This window comes from Melozone crissalis, unplaced genomic scaffold (assembly GCF_028551555.1).
Source record: "Melozone crissalis strain CALT ecotype California unplaced genomic scaffold, PUWL_Pcris_2 ptg000016l_1, whole genome shotgun sequence".
NCBI lineage: Eukaryota > Metazoa > Chordata > Aves > Passeriformes > Passerellidae > Melozone > Melozone crissalis.
The window spans coordinates 21,533,853-21,553,145 of NW_026535794.1; the positions used below are offsets into that span (position 1 = coordinate 21,533,853).

Here is a 19,293-nt window from a genome sequence, read left to right on the forward strand (position 1 = left end):
TGATTGCTGTGAGACTCCAAGTTCGTGATAAGAAATTAATGCAATTAGAAAAAGACATCTGTAATAATATCGCACATAATTTAAGAGGTGATCAAAATGCTTTATTCAAAAATATATTTTTCAATGTATTTTCTACATTTTCACTTACAATTAAGTAAATTGTTAAACTAGAAAGAAACCTTATCTTTTTTTGATTTGAGATTCCTCTTGCCTTCTCTTGTCAATGGAAGCCAATTAAAACTTCCAGACCTTTCAATCAAGTATTACTCAAAGAATATGAGGATAATGAGAAGATTGACAGTATTACAAGGATTAAAATCAGCCCCTGAGGACAGGAAATTTAACTGAAAACCATAAATTCCTTCCAAGGAAATTTCCTTCCAGGTGACACATCTTCAGAAGTAGTTTGAAGGTAACATTCAGTAACAGTATTAGATTATGCTTTTGAAACAATTATTTTAAAATTTCAGTTGAAAAGATTCTGTAGGTAGGCTCATATTCAGTAAATCATTCATGAGCAAACTTTTAGAAGGGAGAAAATGTAGAGACAGTACACAGTTTTAATGTTCTAATTAAAAAGAAAAGTTACAATTAGTTTGTTTGCATTGAGTTTTTCAGAAATTTTTTTAAATGACTGCTCTGCTGAAATCTGAATTTTATTAAGCTTCCTTATAAATCAGGCATATTTATTCATTACTTAAAAGTCAACCACCGCTTTGGATTTGCTAGGAGTATTTTATCAATTTTATCTTGGGATATGCCTCTAATTAGCATTTTAGGAACTATATTTTTTAGGATATGTGAATATCCATGACCTCCATATTTCATCAGCCTGTTCTTGGTGTGCAGATCATGAGCCATCAGAATTCTGTCTTCATAGCCTTCTTCAATCAGCGTACGAATCCTGCAAAAAGTTGGGAGAATCCTTGTCAGTGAAAGTTCTCATGTAACAGCATTTCCATTTCTTACATTACTGTACTGCTGGACTGTAATATAACACAAAATACTTAGGTGCTCAGAGGATTTACTCCTTACATTTACCTGAAAATAAAATATATTTTTTATTGCATGAAAAGTATCCCACCTCTGAAAACACACCACCACTTATATCGAAACGGAGAAGTAAAACTTTGCTTTTGGCACATGACTTTGCATTTCCAGACCCATTAATTCCACAGAGGAATTCAAGAACTTCAGCATCACCATGCATGGGACACAGGTTTTATATAAATGAGTAAATAATAATTTCCTAGATAAATTCCTTCTCAGCAGGTTACTTTTTGCTGCTGTCACAAGGCTGGTCCCATTACATTTGCTAATGACCAGATTCTGTGTGTGACAGGTCTGTAAAGGAGCCTGGATCAATAACATAAATACTTTCAGATCTTTGGTTGAATCCCTTTTAACAAAGCAGGTTAATAAAAAGTTGAAGTTGCCAGTATCATACTCCATATAGACAGTTAACATCAAAACACATTGCAAAGATGTTCATTAAAGAAGACAAAGAAGACTGGCATGGCACAGCACATGCCAGGAAATAAGGGGCATTAATTAATAAGGCAGTGCAGCTAAACAGCCTTGGCAAAATGACAAGTCAGCTTGGAAAAAGAAGTAATCCTTCTGGTCATACTCTTGCAGCAGGACTACTACAAGTCCTTCTCTTCACATTTCATTCAGGTAGCCTTACTCCCTTGATCAGCTCATTTTTTAGCATTTGTGTTATGTGGATGTCTACACTCCTGTACTGCATGACTGTCAAGTTTCTCAGTACGCTTCCATTGAGTTTGGCAGAGGATTACAGCACTGAAGTGGCAGGGACTGACAAACCGGTCCTGGAAAGTGCTCATTCCTCAGGAAGGCCTCCAATTCCATCACTTGCCAGCACTCTGAAATCCTAATCCTTACCTTCCTGACAATGCTGTGATCAGCAAGAAAACAAAAACTAGCCTTACAAGTACCCACACAGTATCTGAAAGCTCTTACTGACAGTTTTTATTACAGGTAGTTACAAGGAGATACATGCAGCAGCACCTAATCAGCATGGGCAGTGGAAAGAAGGCAAATAGGACAGAATTTGGTAAAATGTTATTTTTTTTCAAAAACCCACCATACATTGTGCCATACAGTGCACAACACTACATAAACCATAGTCTTACAACATCACAAGAATCTCCTCCAGCCTGAAATACAGAAAAACCACAAGCCAACCCAAAAGTAAAAGTAATGGCACTAGAGGGACTAAGTTTTTGCTGACCAAACATATTATTAGAATCACCTCCTTTAATATTGGACTCATTTCATGGGTGGGGGAGGCATATGAACCTTTCCATTCTGTATCCATTGCTCCTTTTTGCTCATTCCTTTATATTTAGTTATTACTTTCTGACTCCAAATTGCCCCAGAACAGAAGTCAGTGTTTTCCTTGCATTGGCAGCAGACTGCAGCCAAACTGCTGAAGAACACAGACAACTAAAATGAGTTAAGTAGGTATGTTATGACTACAGAAGTTTATGTTTTAAGCAAAAAAGATGTGAACAAGTATTTTCTATTCAGTATTTTCATTTAGAGGTCAATCTGGTTTCTACTTCTGTGGTGCTGTTTCACAAAACAAAACCCTAAAGAGGTTGCCCCAGCCATCCTTAGTCCACTGATATAACACAAATACACACACTCACACTGTGCAATGAGAAGACAAACCTTTCATCTTTTCTTCCTTTGGACAGCCTGCTGCAAGAAATACTCAGACACTAGAGAGTTTCAGGAGAGATGAGGGTGGCTGAGCAAGCATCATGGATGGAATGAAAACTCTGCCACAGTTGAACATGCACTTGTTAACCAAGGCCTAGTCCAGTCCTCTCTAAATATTCCCCAGTGCTTCCAGAGATGCTGACTTTCCATGGCACAGGAGAGGGCAGGAGGCACAACAGAGGGAGCAGATTTACTCATTCTAAATGGGAAAACTGTGGATTCCTTGCAACAGTTTAAAATATTGAGTGCAAGACTGAGAACATTGCTAAGAGAGAAACAATTTCTAGTGTGAGAAGCAGCAGCAAGTGCTTGGGAGGGTGGAAGAATAGCCACAGCACCTTCTTAGGAGAGAACAGTTTGAAAACAGATTAGTTTCAAGATTAATCTGACAATGAGGGGGAGGGAAACTCTGTCTGAGATATAAGGGAAAGCTCATAAAATCTTTCTCATCAAGGAGAGTGAAAGAACTGTTTGTGACTCTGGAAGGTAAAAAGACACAGGCAGGATGGCAACCCACCCCTCAGGCACCTGCCACTTCACTGCTCACACACACTGTGGACAAACAGCATGGCAGCATCACACCTCCAGATGGAGTGGAAGGAGTGAGGTGTCCGTTCCCAGCTGATCCTACCTTCTCTCAGACAGTTTCTGTACCGAATGTATCTCCTTGGCAAAACTTTGTGTTAGCACAGCACAACAGATTGGCCGCGCAGCTGAGCTGAGACTGCAGGTGCTGATGAGAAGCAGGGAAGAGGTATCCTGCCAGTGGGACCAATATTTTCACATTGTGAGTGAGTGTGAGGAGAATGGGAGCTCTGAAGAGACAGGAATCACATCCTTCATAACAGAGAAAGGGCAAAAGGACGGTGGGAGGAAAGGTGATAAAGTGCTTGAAAGAAAAAAGGCAGTTTTCCAGGATGGAAGCACAAATCCATCCAAAACAACCAGTGAGTTTTGCTGGGTTAGCAAACCAGTGAGGAGATAAAACAGGCTCAGATGATGTTTAGTAGCAGCACTAAGTTTCCAATACTATGTTTCAAACAGAAGTACTTAATCCTAACATAAATGCAGTATTGTCAGCCTTTTCCTTTTTACAGACTGTATAAATTTGACCAGATCAGCAGGGAATTAGGAAAGAGAATGAAGTTTAAAAAGCTCTTAATCTTCTTCTCAAGTAACTTCCTACAACACTGTGATTCTGCATCTTCCTCTAAGAAAGAAGAAATTATACATGCTGCTCTAACTGTGTGACACCAGCAGGGGAAAATGGGATTATTTCAGCATGACAGAAGACAGTTTTGAACAACAAGCAGGATCACTCTGTGATGGCCTTAAAACAAGTATTTTTTAATCAATAATATTTTTTAATCAATGGCCATGCTATAGCTAAAGCTGCATGGGAGCAGATACCTTGCAATTCTCTCATTGTCGCTGGGCATGTCAATGTCTGGATGGAACTGGTAGTGAAGGAACTCTGTACCAAACAGGTCATACTCTAGGTAACATCCAAGCTTAGCAAATTCCAGAAGTTTCTTTTTATCAAATATGGTCCTGCAGAACACATGTAACACATAGTCAGCACTGTAACAGGAATAAAACATCTTATGGTATGAGGACAGGTACTTTGTGATCTCCTACTTGCAAGGAAAAAACCAAATAACCTACAATATAATTCACCCATTTAAGAAACAGAACTCCTGTTTGACTCATGCAACTTAAGATGATACACAGCACTGTCCTTCTTACATTCATTTGAGATTTCATGCATTAAAAAACCAAAACAAAACAAACTCTTTCCCCATGAAATAATGAAAGCCTCTCCAATAATCTTTAAAGGGAAACAGAAAAGTTACTTACTTTTGATACCATTAACCCTCTCAACAGACAACCTAACAAGGAAGGACATTTAAGGAGGAGGTTAATTCACAGTGATATTAAAAAAAGAAGACAATGGATTACTCACACAAGACAGATTTACTTTCCCAAAAGAGTTACAGGAGACAGCTTCACCCAGGGCTTGTTTCATCCATCACACACCAGCAATATACAACTTTGTCTCTAGTTTCTATTCTGTACAGTGATGTTTCTAGATTGCCATTAGAACAGCAATATATCATTGTTTGCACTGGGATCTGGCCAGAACGCCTTAAGGAAACGCTCTCACCAAAATACATAATGGCACTGTGAGTATCTGGGACATGGGCTTTGCAACAGATCTGAAAAGTGAAGGAACAAAGCTTCTAGCACCTCTCCCTCATTCGGAAAAGAACAGCAACAGAAATAAGAGTTCTCTGGAATATTTTGGGTTTTCTTTGAACCATTTTTACCAAGTGTATAAGCTGTTCAAAGAAAAACAAAAACACTCAAGTGATACAATTTTATCTTTATAGCTGCCACACAATTTATTTTTTTGTTTAAGAAGAAACCACATTTCCACAAGAGCAGTAAAGCTAACCAAAAGGGCAGTAGTTTGTGGGGGATTTTTTATTATTGCAGATATTGATGTCACAAAGCAGTTTTACCTTATAGAATTACATCACAGTCTGTTGCTATGGAAATGACTGATCTCATAATTTCAATATTATGACTTAACTACAGATCAAGTAGGAGGAACAGATGGGTTGAGAGAGAGAAAATCCATGTTCAAACAAGCCTGCCATCAGCAGGAGTGTAAGACTTGCCAACTGTAATTAATAAAAAATGTTATTTTAAAATAAATGTTACAGTTTACAGAGACTGAACATTTATCACCAAATGAATTTTCAAAGTGCAGAGCAAAAGAACAGATTATTTTAGATCCAGCCCAGCTCAGTTCACAGGGAGACAATCGCCAAGAGTCTTCAATCCTATGCAGGTGGCAAAAGCACCCAATAGTCTATTTCAAAACCACAGCTAGAGCTGTTTCTTTTAAAAACTATTGTTAGTGTCATGCTTTTGTGTGTTCTATACCAATGAAGAGCCAGAGAACTTCATCTCCTCAGCCACTGGGTCCCACAGTGAGCCACAAGGATACAGCAACAGCAGCAGTTCCCAGGTCAAACTGCTGATCTCTGAGCTGGAATTGGGTGTTTGGGCAACACTGTCCCTGAACAGCTCTCAGCTCATGGAAAAGGAGGTGGGACATGGTGAAGCACCCTCTAATTTGGAACTCAGCCATAAATACCCTGGGGACAGACACCAAACTGTAATGTTGCCCTGAACTTGTAACAGTTGCTGTGAGACTTCTAACAGAAATTACTCAAGTGAGTTGAGTTAAGATGTGGATCTCCTTTATAACCTTAACCCCTAACAAATGACTAAAGAAGAGGCTCAATAGCTTTTGCTTCCAGCCTTTTAGTACACTGTAGTTCCACTATGTGGAACTGCTACCTTTTTTTAAGGTGCTAAATTGCAAGACACGGTAGCCAGCATTTTAATTTTACCATTTAATTGTAAATCCACTGGAAAACTACCATTCTGTCTATGTGAAATGCAGACATGAAATATGGAGCTATGTACAAATTTATCTCACATTTAAGGGACTGGGATGCTCCCACATGGATTTTTCTTACTGGAGGAGACTTAAAATGTTAAATGCACATTGCAAAGCCAAACTTCACAGTAGTTTATGTTACAGCAAGTGCCAACCTGAATGTGTGAAAGTAATGATAGAAAGAGATAAAAGGAAATGTCATATTGTGCATCAGTGGTTGTTATTGAAACTGCACCTCTGTTTTTCTACTTATATTGCTTGATTTCTATCAATTAATTATTTAATTCAACAATTTACAACAGTGTACAGGAGGCAAAAAGCCATAATTGTATGTTTATGTTGTATCAAAATGTCTGTGTAAGTACTGATACCTGCAGCTTGCTCAGTCCTCTTTCATAAAAGATTTAAATAACCAGTTTTTTCTCAAAAGGGGGTGAAAAATACAGCTATAGATACTGTGTAACACAGGTAAATACAAAAAGGAAGTAATTTATAAATATTCAAATATAATTTCATGGCATGAATTTTATGCTCCTAAAATCATCTAGTAGAACAAGGAGCTCTGTGTGAATAACAAACACCTGTAGCTCGATTTGCAAGCTCTTAGAGCCTGTAACCATGAGAAATTTGGAGCACACTGCTGTTTCCTGTATTACATTCACACTGAGGGCAAACAATCCAATTGCTGAGAATCATATGACCACAAATAGTCTCCATTATTCAGCAACTGGCCAAACTAATCAATGCTTGGACATACTCCAACTCACCATGAGTAAGACAAGGTCATACAAAACTGATTTGGTAACAGAGGCTGTATTTCTAAACTGGAGACAGAAAAGCATCCCAATTTCTCTCTGTGCCTCATGTGGAGCTCCTGGCTTTTGTTCTCAAGGAACCTAAAAGGGAACTATCTGGTCTATGCTATGGACTATCCAAAACCCAACTATTTTCTTTTCAAGCAGTACTTCCTCTCGCTGGTAGTAGAACATTAAAAATCTGCCTTTTGCTTTGATCCAGACACCAGCCAAATTAAGGAAATCTCCATTAGCTTCTGTGAGATTTTGGCAAGGCCATTAAGAGTGACCCATCTTTCAAAAACACTGGACGCCCAGCAACTTCCCACCCCATTTAGTGAGAGCTGCTCAGTGTCCAATGCTTTGTAAATACAGAGATTTGTGCAGGGATACAAATTAATGAAATTCCCATTTTTAACATGTGGCTACAGTTATTCCTAATCCCTCTGCCAGGTTTTCAAAGACAGCACTTAAAGCACCAAAATCTCTTATCAATGTGAATCTAAAACCTGATCCTGACTGTAGTGCAGTCAAGGAGGAGGCAGGAGGCAGATGAAGCTCTATATAAGCATTTATTTCTGAGTCATTTAACTTGAGGGTAACACACTATGTCACCTTTTCCCAGTGTAGTTCTGCACAACCCCAGTGAGTGTGGCAGCACCCCAGGAAGGCCAGCAGAATATTCTCCTTACCTGTCGAGGTGAGACATGACTGTCTTTGAGGCATCGGCCCCAGCCTCCTGCAGGATGCGGATGATGTGGAAAGGGGAGTCGCTGTTCCTGCCAGGATGGATGATAACAGGGCACCCGAGCTGGGCCTGAGCCTCTGCTGTGGCCTGAAGCACTCTGTGTTCACTGGGAGTCAAAGGCCATGAGCAACCTATTTCTCCCACCACACCACACTTGATATTAGTCCCATCTGCTCCTTTGAGTACCTCATCAACAATAATCTCTGTCAGCTAGAGAACAGGAAAATGAGATTGTTGGCTATTATTACTATTTGCATTAAATAGCATCAAATTTGGCTTATGGATGCTGGGCCAGTTATGCTCCCAAGGTCTTTCTGAACTTATCTAATTAACAGCTGGGAGTGTGAAAACACTGCAGTTAAAATCTGGTTTCTGTCAACTAATGTTATGCTAGACATTCACTAAGACCAAAATAAACACAGAAACAAATCAATTTAACAGTATCCAGTCACACATTTGTCCAGGTTTGCCAAGAAAGCTGGTCTACATGTAATTTGACCTCTGAATTAGGCAGACATTAATTTTTCTTGGAAAAAAAAAAAAGGTTAGTTTATTCCAAAACCTTTGCCTTGCACTCCTGAATTGGCTTCAGACACAATTCAATGTAATTTTTGCAAAACAAGAGATCAGAGAATAAGGAAACCTTGTCATACATGCAGGGAAGAGAGAAACTCTGGCAAGCATCCTGAAGACACAAGTTCAAGGCAAAACCTGCTTATGGGAATGCCAATGTAAAACAACAGGAGATCTGCTGACTTCAGAACTACAAAACAAAGCTCATTTGACAAATTTAGAGGATCAAAATTAGCCTGCTTTAGAGTGTTCATAGACAAAACCCATCAGAATCTCTTAATAAAACTACTTTGTTATAAAAGCTGTAGTTTTTCTTTCCCAGAATAGGCCATAGATCTTAAGCATACATTCAGAACTGAGAGCACAACATGGCACTGATGATGGCAAAACTTCTAAGTACAGAGTAGAGGTTATCTGTGGGTCTCCATCAGTCCATCAAACACAGAAGGGAAACCTTTGCCTTGAGAAATCTATTTGTGTCCATGCTATTTGTATCTATCTGTATTTCAAGCAATGGAAGAACATTTAGGAAAAGCAGTACTCTTGTGTACAGTTTGGGCCAGCTTGGGTCCAGTTTTGTTGGCAGCACTGCTCAAGTTTTGATCATTGATTTTAAAATTAATTTGACTCATTTGTAAACTGTGACAGATTTTTAAAAAAATTGTCAGCTCTATTCATACACATTCACAGACTCCTACCTTGGAGAATTCCATTCCTTCTTCTCCTCATCACCACATTTTCTTATTAAAAGATGAATATTTATTATTACAGGAACATCTGGGGACCTCAGCTATTATTAACACATTGTCTTAGTCACTGTACAAACATGCTGATGTAGACTATGCCCTGAAAAGCCTGGACAAATGATAGAGAAGAGAGCTATAACACATAGTCTGAGCAGAGTAGTGATTTACAATTATCTTATAAATACTGCAATTATTTATGCTTTTTATAAGAATGCTGGGTAAATTCAATGGAAAACAATTAGCCATAAAAAGTGACAGAAGAGGTAGCAAGGATAAACTCCTTCCTTAAAAAATAGTAAAAACTCAAGATAGTTTGTGGTGTACCAAATGTCCACACATGAACTACTGTATTTTCCTTTTCCTGTTGCATTATAACAAATCCCTTAGAGAAAATGGAGCTTAAGAACTGGAAATTCTGACAGACAAACCAAGGACATTAAAGTAGTGTTGCTCCAGATATTACACACAAGCAGTAATGCTGTTCCCATTTGCTATGCTGAGCACCTCTGTGTTCCATCATTTTACTGGAACTTCTCTCCAACTTTGGCTTACCCAGGGGTATTTCACAGGACAGAGGCACTGAAGCAAAGGTTAAGACTTACCTGCTCCACTGTCATGGCCTGTGTTTGAGAAGAATGAGTGGAATCCACATAAAACCCAGCACCAGCAATAATATGAACTCCAGTTTCTTCAGCAAGTTTCTTCAAAGCATTCATATCCCGGCCAATCCCTGTAGTTGTGTTTTCCACAATCGTCCCACCACCTGCTGCTTTAAAATGCAGCAGCTCCTCCCTCACAGCATCTGTCTCCTGATACAAAAGAAGGTTTTCTTTATGGCTGTAGGGATTTTGCTTTATCCAAAACAAGTTCTTCATCTCAATGGGCCCATTAGACAAAGGCTCTTGGCCTGGAGAAGGTGGACAGAAGCAGCTGCTGTAGTTCATAATCAAGTGTTCATGAGTCAACGTGTAGCCAAGACAGTCTGGCTCCACGGGGCCCAAGACAGTCTGAACTTTTCCACTCAAGGAAGGCATTTTTCTTTAACAAAGGAAAAAAAAAATCAGATCCAAAAGGAGTCTGGGAAAGAAGAAAGGAAACAAAAACATTTCAGAAAGAGCAGTGTTATCTCAGGCAATTTCTGAAATCCCTCCTCCCTCTAACACATGTACCTACTCTCTGTGTGTGTTTGCTGGGATGTTTCCAAAAGCTGTTTGTAGCAGGGTGGTCAATATGAAAAACAAAGCATTTATTTTACCCAACTGTGCTTGGATCAGTACTCCAGCAACATAAACACACCACATTCCAGTACATGGAAATTGTCATCATTTATCGTGCTGCAGTCAGTATCACATTAAGATAAATGTTTCCTATTTAATAAAACCACTGTATGTTCATTTAGGATTCTTTGCTCTTCAGCAGCTGTCAAATTTTGTCAGCTTCAGCCACCAGATGAATACACTTGGCACCAAGGCTTGAATATTCCTTACTGGTATGTTCAGTATATTTATCTCTGGCCTCCAAGACTCAGTATCCCTCTCACATACCAAGGAAGCAGTCGGTGTTTGGGCACCTTGCCTGCCCCTCTCTATGTGGAATGATGCATGGGTGGGGGTGATAATCTGCTCCTCTGGCTTCAGCAGGGCTCAGGTTCTCCTACCAGCTGTGCTCTGCAGGTCTGGAACAGCCCAGCACCACAAACAGCAGTGGAGAACCCAAAGTGCTTCAGTGGGCAAATATTTTTCCAGTTAAGAACAGACCCTAATCTAACAATTTACATGTGGCTCAGCATCTCAGGCACTTTTAAATTAATCTTTAATATCAATGAAAAATGTTACTTCTCAAAACTTCAAACAAGCAGTGACAAACACTGACAAACTACAGTCTGCAGTTGGTTCATGTCAAAGCCCCTGTGCCAATCTGGCCTAACTCACTGCAGGTTAAAATTAACTGCAGCTCTCCCCATTGGGATTTTGGGTTTTTGTTAGTTCATGTTAGATCTTCCAGATGCTAGTCACAAAGGCTTGAGGATATATAGTTAAAATCCCTAGTCAACCAAAATCATGAGTTATGAAACAAAATACATGTTTAATCATGACCAGAGGAAAGGACTAACTAGAGCATGCATTATTGATTAAAGAGAGAGGTCTTTCCCATTTCTGCCTCCCTTTTAGTGAATAATGTCATAAACATGGGTTTGTTACTGGTAAAGCCCTCAGAGGACATTTTCCTTTTAACTGCTAAAGTTCATCTACCAGGATGACAGAAAAACTGAAATCTGAAGGGCACTGAACTCTACATATCAAAGGGCACAGGAACATCAAGATCTCTTTGGGGATACTTTGATCTCATGAGAAGCAGTCACTGTCAGAGCACCAATGCACAAAAGTGACCCAGCCCCTGGAAAAGGCAGCTATTGCCTGCCCAGTGAAGTCTACAGTGCTGGTGCTCACTGTAATATGAAGAGTTGGTCATCCATAAAAAAGAGAAATGACTTACTGATCATGTTTACTCATCTTGTGTAAATGCAGATTAAGAAGAACTGTTCTTTTAGGAATTTTGTTCCTGGACTAGCATGTTAACTTGTTTGAGAAGGTAGAAGAATAAATTACTCTCATAGAACAGACTGCTGGCTGATTAATAGGATGATTTATTTTTCTTCCAAACAGATTAAGAAGTGCATGATTTCAGAAAATATTATTCTTGAGCAAATAATTAAAAGCAAAATACCTGTCTTAGTCAGAAACTGCTCCTAGCTGCAATTCAATTAAACAGTCATTAATTCCATCCTTGAAGAAGGCTGGTGCTCTATATAGAGCAACCCACTATTTTGGAGAAAGTTCAATGATCTGAGTCATTCTTATATGCAGAGCAAAGCAACTGACATAATTCTAAGCATGACCTTTGCTTTATTTTTTTGCCCCCTCTCTTTTTTTTTAATGTTAAACATCTACACTATGGCATTCACTAAAACCCTGACAGCAAAGAGTGATAACTACCCTCTACATTAGGTTCACACTTCTCTTTCCCCATGTTCACTGACAATTTTCCAATCCATTTAGTAAGTTAGCAAACCAAACCCATATACAATTAAATACATAAGTATTTAATTTATTTTGCTAAAGCTTGACACAAATCAATTACCAGTTCCCATGCCAGGTTTTTCTTGTAGCAGACACCAACTTGTTGATTTTTAAACTCTAGATTTCAGATTACAACTCACATACAGAATTTACTGAACCTTTTGACTGAGGCCAAGGATTTTTATAAATATAAGAAGCATCACAAAAAATGGAAACTGACACAAACAGCATTTAAAGTAGGCCTAATTTTATCTTCATGAAAAATGTATTAATATTAATGCCTGTTCCTGTTAACTTACACAGTTTTACAAACCTACCACTCTTAATAAATGAACTATAAAAAATAAAGACAGGCAACAACCTGTGAGTGGAATTATTTTTGAAACCACTGTTGTGATATCTTCCGTACTGTCATTCACATAAAGAGCCTGCCCTGGTTATGATACATTATGATCATTATATACATCTGATACATTATTCCTAGTAAGATTCACTTGATGGAATCAGAATTACACCTTTTTAAAACAGATTTTAGGTGCAAATAGCTTTTAAATGGAATCAGGATTCCTACTTGATTAAGGAAGTATATGTTACTACAGGAATCCCTGTTTGTGTGGGTTACTCATGATTTGCATGCCGTGTTTTACACAGAACTTTCTTTCATACACCAAGGACTGCATTCATATCACCTCATTTAGCCATTTAAATGATGTATGTCTACTACAGAACAACCATCTGGAGATGGAAGGACATATCTATAGGCAATTCATCCAGCTTATTTTGAATGCCTATAATAGGACAGAAGTCACTTTATCTAATGCTATCCTCCTTCCATGGACTAAGGAGCAAGCCAAGAAACAATCCAGGACAAGACAAATATATTTCAGACGGCTTTACACAGGATATGTGAATTATATTTCCTTAATCTTAACCCAGTCTGAGGGATGGGAAAATGTGCTGATTTCTATCACAGAAGATAAACAGGTAGGCTCATATTTGGCACTAACAGCTATTTTGGTTTTGAAAATCACTTATTTATGTGGTGGTATTGCCAAGGAGCTCCTGCACAGACCAAGACTTCTCAGCTCTGAGTGTTGTATAAAGAGAGAGATAAATTATATTTCCTGGAAATTACAAATTCAGACTAAAAAAATTAGAAAACTGCTTTAAGATGTAATCAAAATTTGTATTATTTCACAAAAGCCATGAAACACTACCTTATCATTTTTGTAATAAACTCTGGATAGATCTTTATAACCATCAACTGTATGGTGCATAAAATACAACTCTCACCATTAGCCAACTATCAAATCCTGGTGAAGTAAATATTTTTCCTAGAGGTATTGTTAAGAGAAAAGAGACTTGCTACTAAAAAGGTCATGGTGCTGCATTCCTGACTCTGGTAAAAACTCCACTGAATTCAATAGATGTTTTGCCTGAATACTGATGACAAGATTTATGTTTCCGCTTTTCCCATCTGAAACGTGAGCTTCAGTCATTGTGTCATTTTAATGGCCTTGTAATGGGAAGTCCCCCTAGGTTTGGATTAGTTGCTTCCTACAGTAATCTCATATTGCTGAAACATTATAATCACATAAGCACAGTTTCCATATGCTAATTCTGCATTTGTTTTGATTCGGTAAGCACGTTTTAATGGCATTAGCACAGATTCTCTGTAGAGCGGTGTGAGAATCATTTCATTGTCGTTACATTACAATGTGAGATTAGAGCAACATTAAATCCAGATTGCTGTGACATAAAATTTACCAAAGAAAAGCAAAAAAAAAGTCTCAATGGGTATTAACTGTACCCAGAAAAAGTTAAACATAGCTGCCATTTAGAAACAAGGGCTGCCCTGGGTGCATCAAGAGCATTTTAAGTGGGTCTTTCCTTTATAACCACAGAGCCCTGGGAAATGTGATACAGCACAAGCTCAATATATTTATAGATGGAGGAAATGTTTTGAGTATTCAATTTTAGTTTGAGCAACCCCTACAGAACATGGAAAAGCCACTAATTAGAAATATGTGACACATCTGCAGGAAATTTCTATTAGTTAGTCTATACTGTGTTATCTCACTGTTCCCCACATGTAAACATTTTGCGACAAGGGGAGAAGTTAGCAAGACAAAGGAAGAAGAGAGGCAGAGTGTAAGAGAACAAAGAGAATGTGTAGACTACATCAAGAAGAATATAAAAAAACCTGATTTTTCTCTTCCCTCATGTTTCTGCCAACATTGTAGAGATTTACAGAAAGGAAGGAATTCAATACTACCCACACAGTTCTTCCTCTTCCCCACCAGACAAACAAGCTTTCTAACCTCTCCAGATCTATTCCACCTTCTTCAAAAATATATTCATGACTGCTAATTACAGTGCAAACACACCTGACACCCAGCACTCCCTCAGACACGGATTTCAGCAAGCACGGCTTTTTTTGCTCATGCATGCTGTCAGGAAAGCACAGCTCCAGGGGCTGTGGAGCTGGGCCTGCCACGGCTGGGTGGCTGAGTGCAGCAGGAGGACAGGACAGATGCAGACTTCAGGACATTTGCTCCAGGACAGATGCAGAGTCACCTGTCATTTAGTCCACCAAATCCCCCTGCACCAGTCAGTGCAAAGGAGTCCAAGACCTATGACACTGTAGTCCTACACAGGCTCTCTCACACCATCACTAGTTCATGTTACATGAGATAACAACAACCTGGGCCTCTTCTGTAGAAATGGCAGGTGTGCTGCTCTGAAAATGACATATTATTTTCATTAAAAGTCATAAATGTTCTTCCCTGTTTTCAGGGAATTGATCAGAATGGCATTGGTCTTTTTCCTCTCCCAAAATGGAGCTATGAGAGTACCATGGTTTGCTGAACTTCAAGCTAACTCAAGGCTTTGTGTCCTAAGGAATGTTGTCACAGCAGAGACTTTTCATGCCTTGAACAAAGCTCTTATGAGAGAGGAGGGGAACACTTATGGTGCCTCTCTACCACACAAACTCCTGCCTAACCCCACAGGAGTATATGCTGCAGCTCCTCCCTTTGTGGGCCACCCTTCATTTCCCACCTTTGGGTGGCTGTATCTTCATGCAGCATGCACACAAACCTCACCATTTTGGATATGTAAGCTCTTGACTGGGTAGAAATTGGCCAAGAGACTCAAAGCCTAGAGAATTCTTAGGAGAATTATTTAAAAAGCATCATCTACTCCAACTTGTTGCATTTTTTCATCAAACACATTATTCTGGAAATACTCAGAATAGTGGGTTAATGTTGTGGCCTTCAGTGACCTACCTCTGGTCCCCAGACCATTCAAAAACACATTTCCTTATGAAGTCAAGCCAAAAGAAATGCTAAATATTGCTTTTCACTATATTTTCTATATGTGGTTTGAGCAACCAAAAAACCTTTACATACAGAAGTGAGAAAGAATACTAAAAGTAAGACTTTATATAAGGTTACAGCATGTGCTATGAAAAAGAGATAAGAGAGCTTTAGACAAGCCTTATACAATCCAGCTGTGATAATGAGAAGTCCCACCAAAATATGCAGGTACACACACTCCACAGCAGCTACACTGCTTGAGCAGCACTGTCAATGTTCCACAGTCTAAAAGCAGTCACTTAAATTTTAAGAGAAATGTAAACATTAGTACACACATGGGAAAGGCCAATATATTGCCACCCTGCCCTCAGAACCTCCAGAAAGCACACTCAGATAAGGAGCTGGGTAAGCGAGAAGCAAAGCTTTTAAATGTTCACCTGAAAGAGAAAACTCTTACAGCATCTTCCCTCTGTGGCTCAGCTCGTGGCAGACAGACCTTCCAGCTTTGCATGGTTTGAGGGTCATGCTCTGGCTCCAGCCAGGCTCTAAGCCAGGCACATCTAAATCAGATTGCTTCCTTATAGCTGAAGTGCCACACCAGGACAAGCGCAGCAGGGGGACAAACCCCAGGGATCAAAGCAAGCACACGTGCTTTGTCCCAAGAAGCAGAGTCCAAGTCACCTCAAATATAGAACTTTGCACAATTCTTTTCCAGTTTGGTTAAAGTTTAGCTGTTGTGACCAGAATAGCCAGACTTCCCTTTTACCTTATTTCTGTGCAGATAAAAGTCTCAAAATCTAGGCTTCTCTGAGCAAAGTCACATTGAAGTTTCTCTTCCTCAGAGAGATCTGAGACCAGCATACCCCTAAGTGTTTTTTCATTAACATCTCTTTAGAAGAACTTCAGGGGATTTTACATTTTGGGCAGCTTCCAAAATTACTCCTGATAAAGGTCAGATAAAAATTCTCCTCCAGGGTCAAACATTACATTAATTATATTTTACATGCACACATAGTGTTTTTAGGCCAAAAATCAGAACTGAAGTCACATTATGCTATATGCAAATAGGGACTAAGTCTTGCATGTTGATACATACATTCATATTCTTAAGACTTAACAGACTCACATTTGCTTCTCGAGGGTTCTGGGGTACAAGCACATATTCTCTTTCTTTTGAGGACAACAAGAAGTAGGGAAAAAAGTCTCCTTTTCAGGAATGCATATCCAGCCTTCATTCCCTCTAAATCTCAAATCTGAAACAAGTGTACATCTTAACTCCACTCTTTATTGTTATTCTCATTGACTTTCATTGGTTTTCTCTCTACTTGAGGCAACATACACATATTTTCACATGAGCTCAAACATTTCAGTAAGCATGCTGGGTGGAGCATTATCACTCACTTGTGCAGGCCTAGAGAGCCACACCAAACCCCTCCATGATCTTTAAATGCAGAAATGCACCACACAAATCTAAGCAATGGATGAGTGATATGCATTACTATCTCTTGATCAAGACTGAACATTACAATCTAGAAATATTCAGATGAATAAACCCTAATGTCAGATTTGCCACAGACCACAGCAGTCACTGATCCACTCAGATCTGCAAAGCCATGCATGCTGGAAAAGAGCATGGTGATTTGGTTTAGAGTCTCATTCAATATCACAGACTGCAGCAACTGGAAAAAGCAGGGGATTCCAGAAAACCACCTTCTTTACTAGGGAGCAATGAGCTTAGATGCAAAGAAATAAATTCAATGTGCCACTACTCCAAAGAACTGTATCACAAAATTTGCAGCCAATCTCAAGACCTAATGGGAAAAAATACCCTGAGAAAAGCCTTTGGACTGTGACTACTCTCTGTGACTGCGTCAGGAAATGGAAGCAGTATGTCCTCCTCAAGGTCCACTCTAAAGAAACCAACCCACACAAGAAAAGTTAATGTGAGTCAAGGGAAAGCTCAAACAGCTCAAGGAGTATCTTTTACCTCAGAAGCTTTACAATCTGCATGCTTTGTCAGTGGTCAGACTCAATCACCTCTTGCTTATACAACTCCTGCTTTTAAGTTCTTACCCCCATCTGGGTACCACAGTGGAATGCTAGGAACAACCAACACACAGAAGCTGACAAAATTGTCAGGTCTCCTACATATCCTTCTATTTCTTTTCCAGGTATTGCTGAATCTTCAGTCTTAACCAGAACTGGACACAGAACCCTGCCACTGTTTTGCCTTTTGGTATCACAGAATTTCTGAAAGAAAATACAAACTCAGTATTTTTGTCCTAGAAACTATTATCTGTTTTTCAAAAAATCCTGGCTACTCAGTCTAAAGTGAACAACAAAGAGCAAAGTCCTTCAATAAAGCTTATAGAACACCAGAGTTCAAGGATTAAAAACCAGTTGAAGATTTCCAGACCCATCTGAAAATGACCCATGTGCCAAAAGGTACACAAATCACAGCAAAAAAAGAGGTACACTCCTTTCACCTGATCCCTAACCCTCACTGTAGTGACTGTGGATAAAGCAAAGACAACTGTGGGACAAAACAATTCTACTTTTACATTTTGAGGAAAGAGATGAGATCCCAAAACAGCAGACAAAGGGAGCAGTTCAGCAGGTAACACACCATTCTTTGATCCTACCTCCTCCACAGAATTACTTCAAGAAAAACCCTGTGGCTGTGGCTACACAACAGTGGGGTTTCAGAGTATCTTTGAGAAGAGTGATTCCACATTTCTGAGATCCAAGTAAAAAAATGTGATTTACTTAAAGCTGCCATATACAAGATGATGGTGGTGGTCTTTCTTCTTGCTTCCTTTTTATCTAAGTAGTTAAGCACTTGTGAAATATATCCCAGCTATTGTTAGGATAAAATGTTTTTCTTGGATTATTACCAACATATGTATTACTGTCAGACCAAAGACATGACCACTGCTTAGAAAATTCTGAGGAAGCTTTTTAATTTGTGACCAGAAAAATGACATTGAAGCAGAAAAGCTACACTACAGTGTTGAGAGGATGTAATTTCTCCTTAGAACTAGAGGGATGGGATACTCCCCTTCCCCTCCAATCCAGCTGGCAATCCAATTTTCCAGATATGCAGAAAATGTAAAAGAGTTCAAAACTGTTCTGAATCAAATCAGACTTGTACCTTAGGCTTCCACAGTCTAGATGGATCTCATACCAGACAGGTGGCCAGTCTGATACAAGCAGAAGCCTCACTGTTTTCATGAACCTTAAGAAGTCTTGGTTTCATCTGACAAAAAATGAATTTGTTCAGTATTTCAAGTCCTGAAAGACAGGAAAAACATTTTAGATCTACATCAAGTGAAATAAGGAAAAAAATTCACAGAATGTTCAGAGGCATAGTCCTTTAATAAACACAGAACTCACTGGTGCCATATGCTTCACTATATACTGATTTTTATGTGTGAGAAGCAAGCTGATGGCTCCTAACCACAGAGGGAAGCTGTGACACTTGTTCCTGCTGCACCATGCACTAATTCAGCAAGTTAGCACTGGTCACCTACATGAAATATAATTAAGCATTTGAATGCCATTGTTGCCACCTTTGATTATAACTATGAAAATTAATGTGATGATGGTGACAGGATGGCAAATATTATATCTGTTAAATTCCAAAACATAAGGGGCATTCATAATAATAAATGACACTTATGTAGTCTTTCATAAAACAATCCCAGAGTACCTGACAAAATGATGCAAAACTACTTATTAGAAGCATTGCTTTACCCACCACTGAAACACAGCCCCCAGCAGAAAGAAGGCAACAACCTTTAAACATCGCAGAACAT

General features: G+C 39.0%; 1 protein-coding gene across 2 annotated transcripts; it reads right to left on the reverse strand.

The window, feature by feature from the left end:
• Window positions 1-39: 39 nt before the first annotated feature.
• On the reverse strand, window positions 40-18,739 carry PTER (phosphotriesterase related). Of its 2 annotated transcripts, XM_054273739.1 has the most exons (5): window positions 18,630-18,739; window positions 9,684-10,158; window positions 7,707-7,972; window positions 4,159-4,299; window positions 40-904 (listed from the first exon to the last, which is right to left on the reverse strand). In XM_054273739.1, exons 2-5 carry the CDS (start codon window positions 10,113-10,115, stop codon window positions 694-696), a joined length of 1,050 nt encoding a protein of 349 aa, XP_054129714.1. In that variant the 5' UTR covers window positions 10,116-10,158; window positions 18,630-18,739; the 3' UTR covers window positions 40-693. The 2 variants fall into 2 exon arrangements, with proteins under 2 accessions (XP_054129714.1, XP_054129715.1); XM_054273740.1 differs by lacking the exon at window positions 4,159-4,299.
• Window positions 18,740-19,293: the final 554 nt, after the last annotated feature.

Bases quoted from the DNA above. Each gene is read 5' to 3' on its own strand.
- PTER (XM_054273739.1), bottom strand. From the start codon at position 10,115: ATGCCTTCCTTGAGTGGAAAAGTTCAGACTGTCTTGGGCCCCGTGGAG. The intron at 4,300-7,706 runs GTAAGGAGAATA...TGTGTTCTGCAG, and splicing joins GTCATGTCTCACCTCGACAG to GACCATATTTGATAAAAAGA. The intron at 905-4,158 runs GTATCTGCTCCC...AACTTTTTGCAG, and splicing joins GACAATGAGAGAATTGCAAG to GATTCGTACGCTGATTGAAG.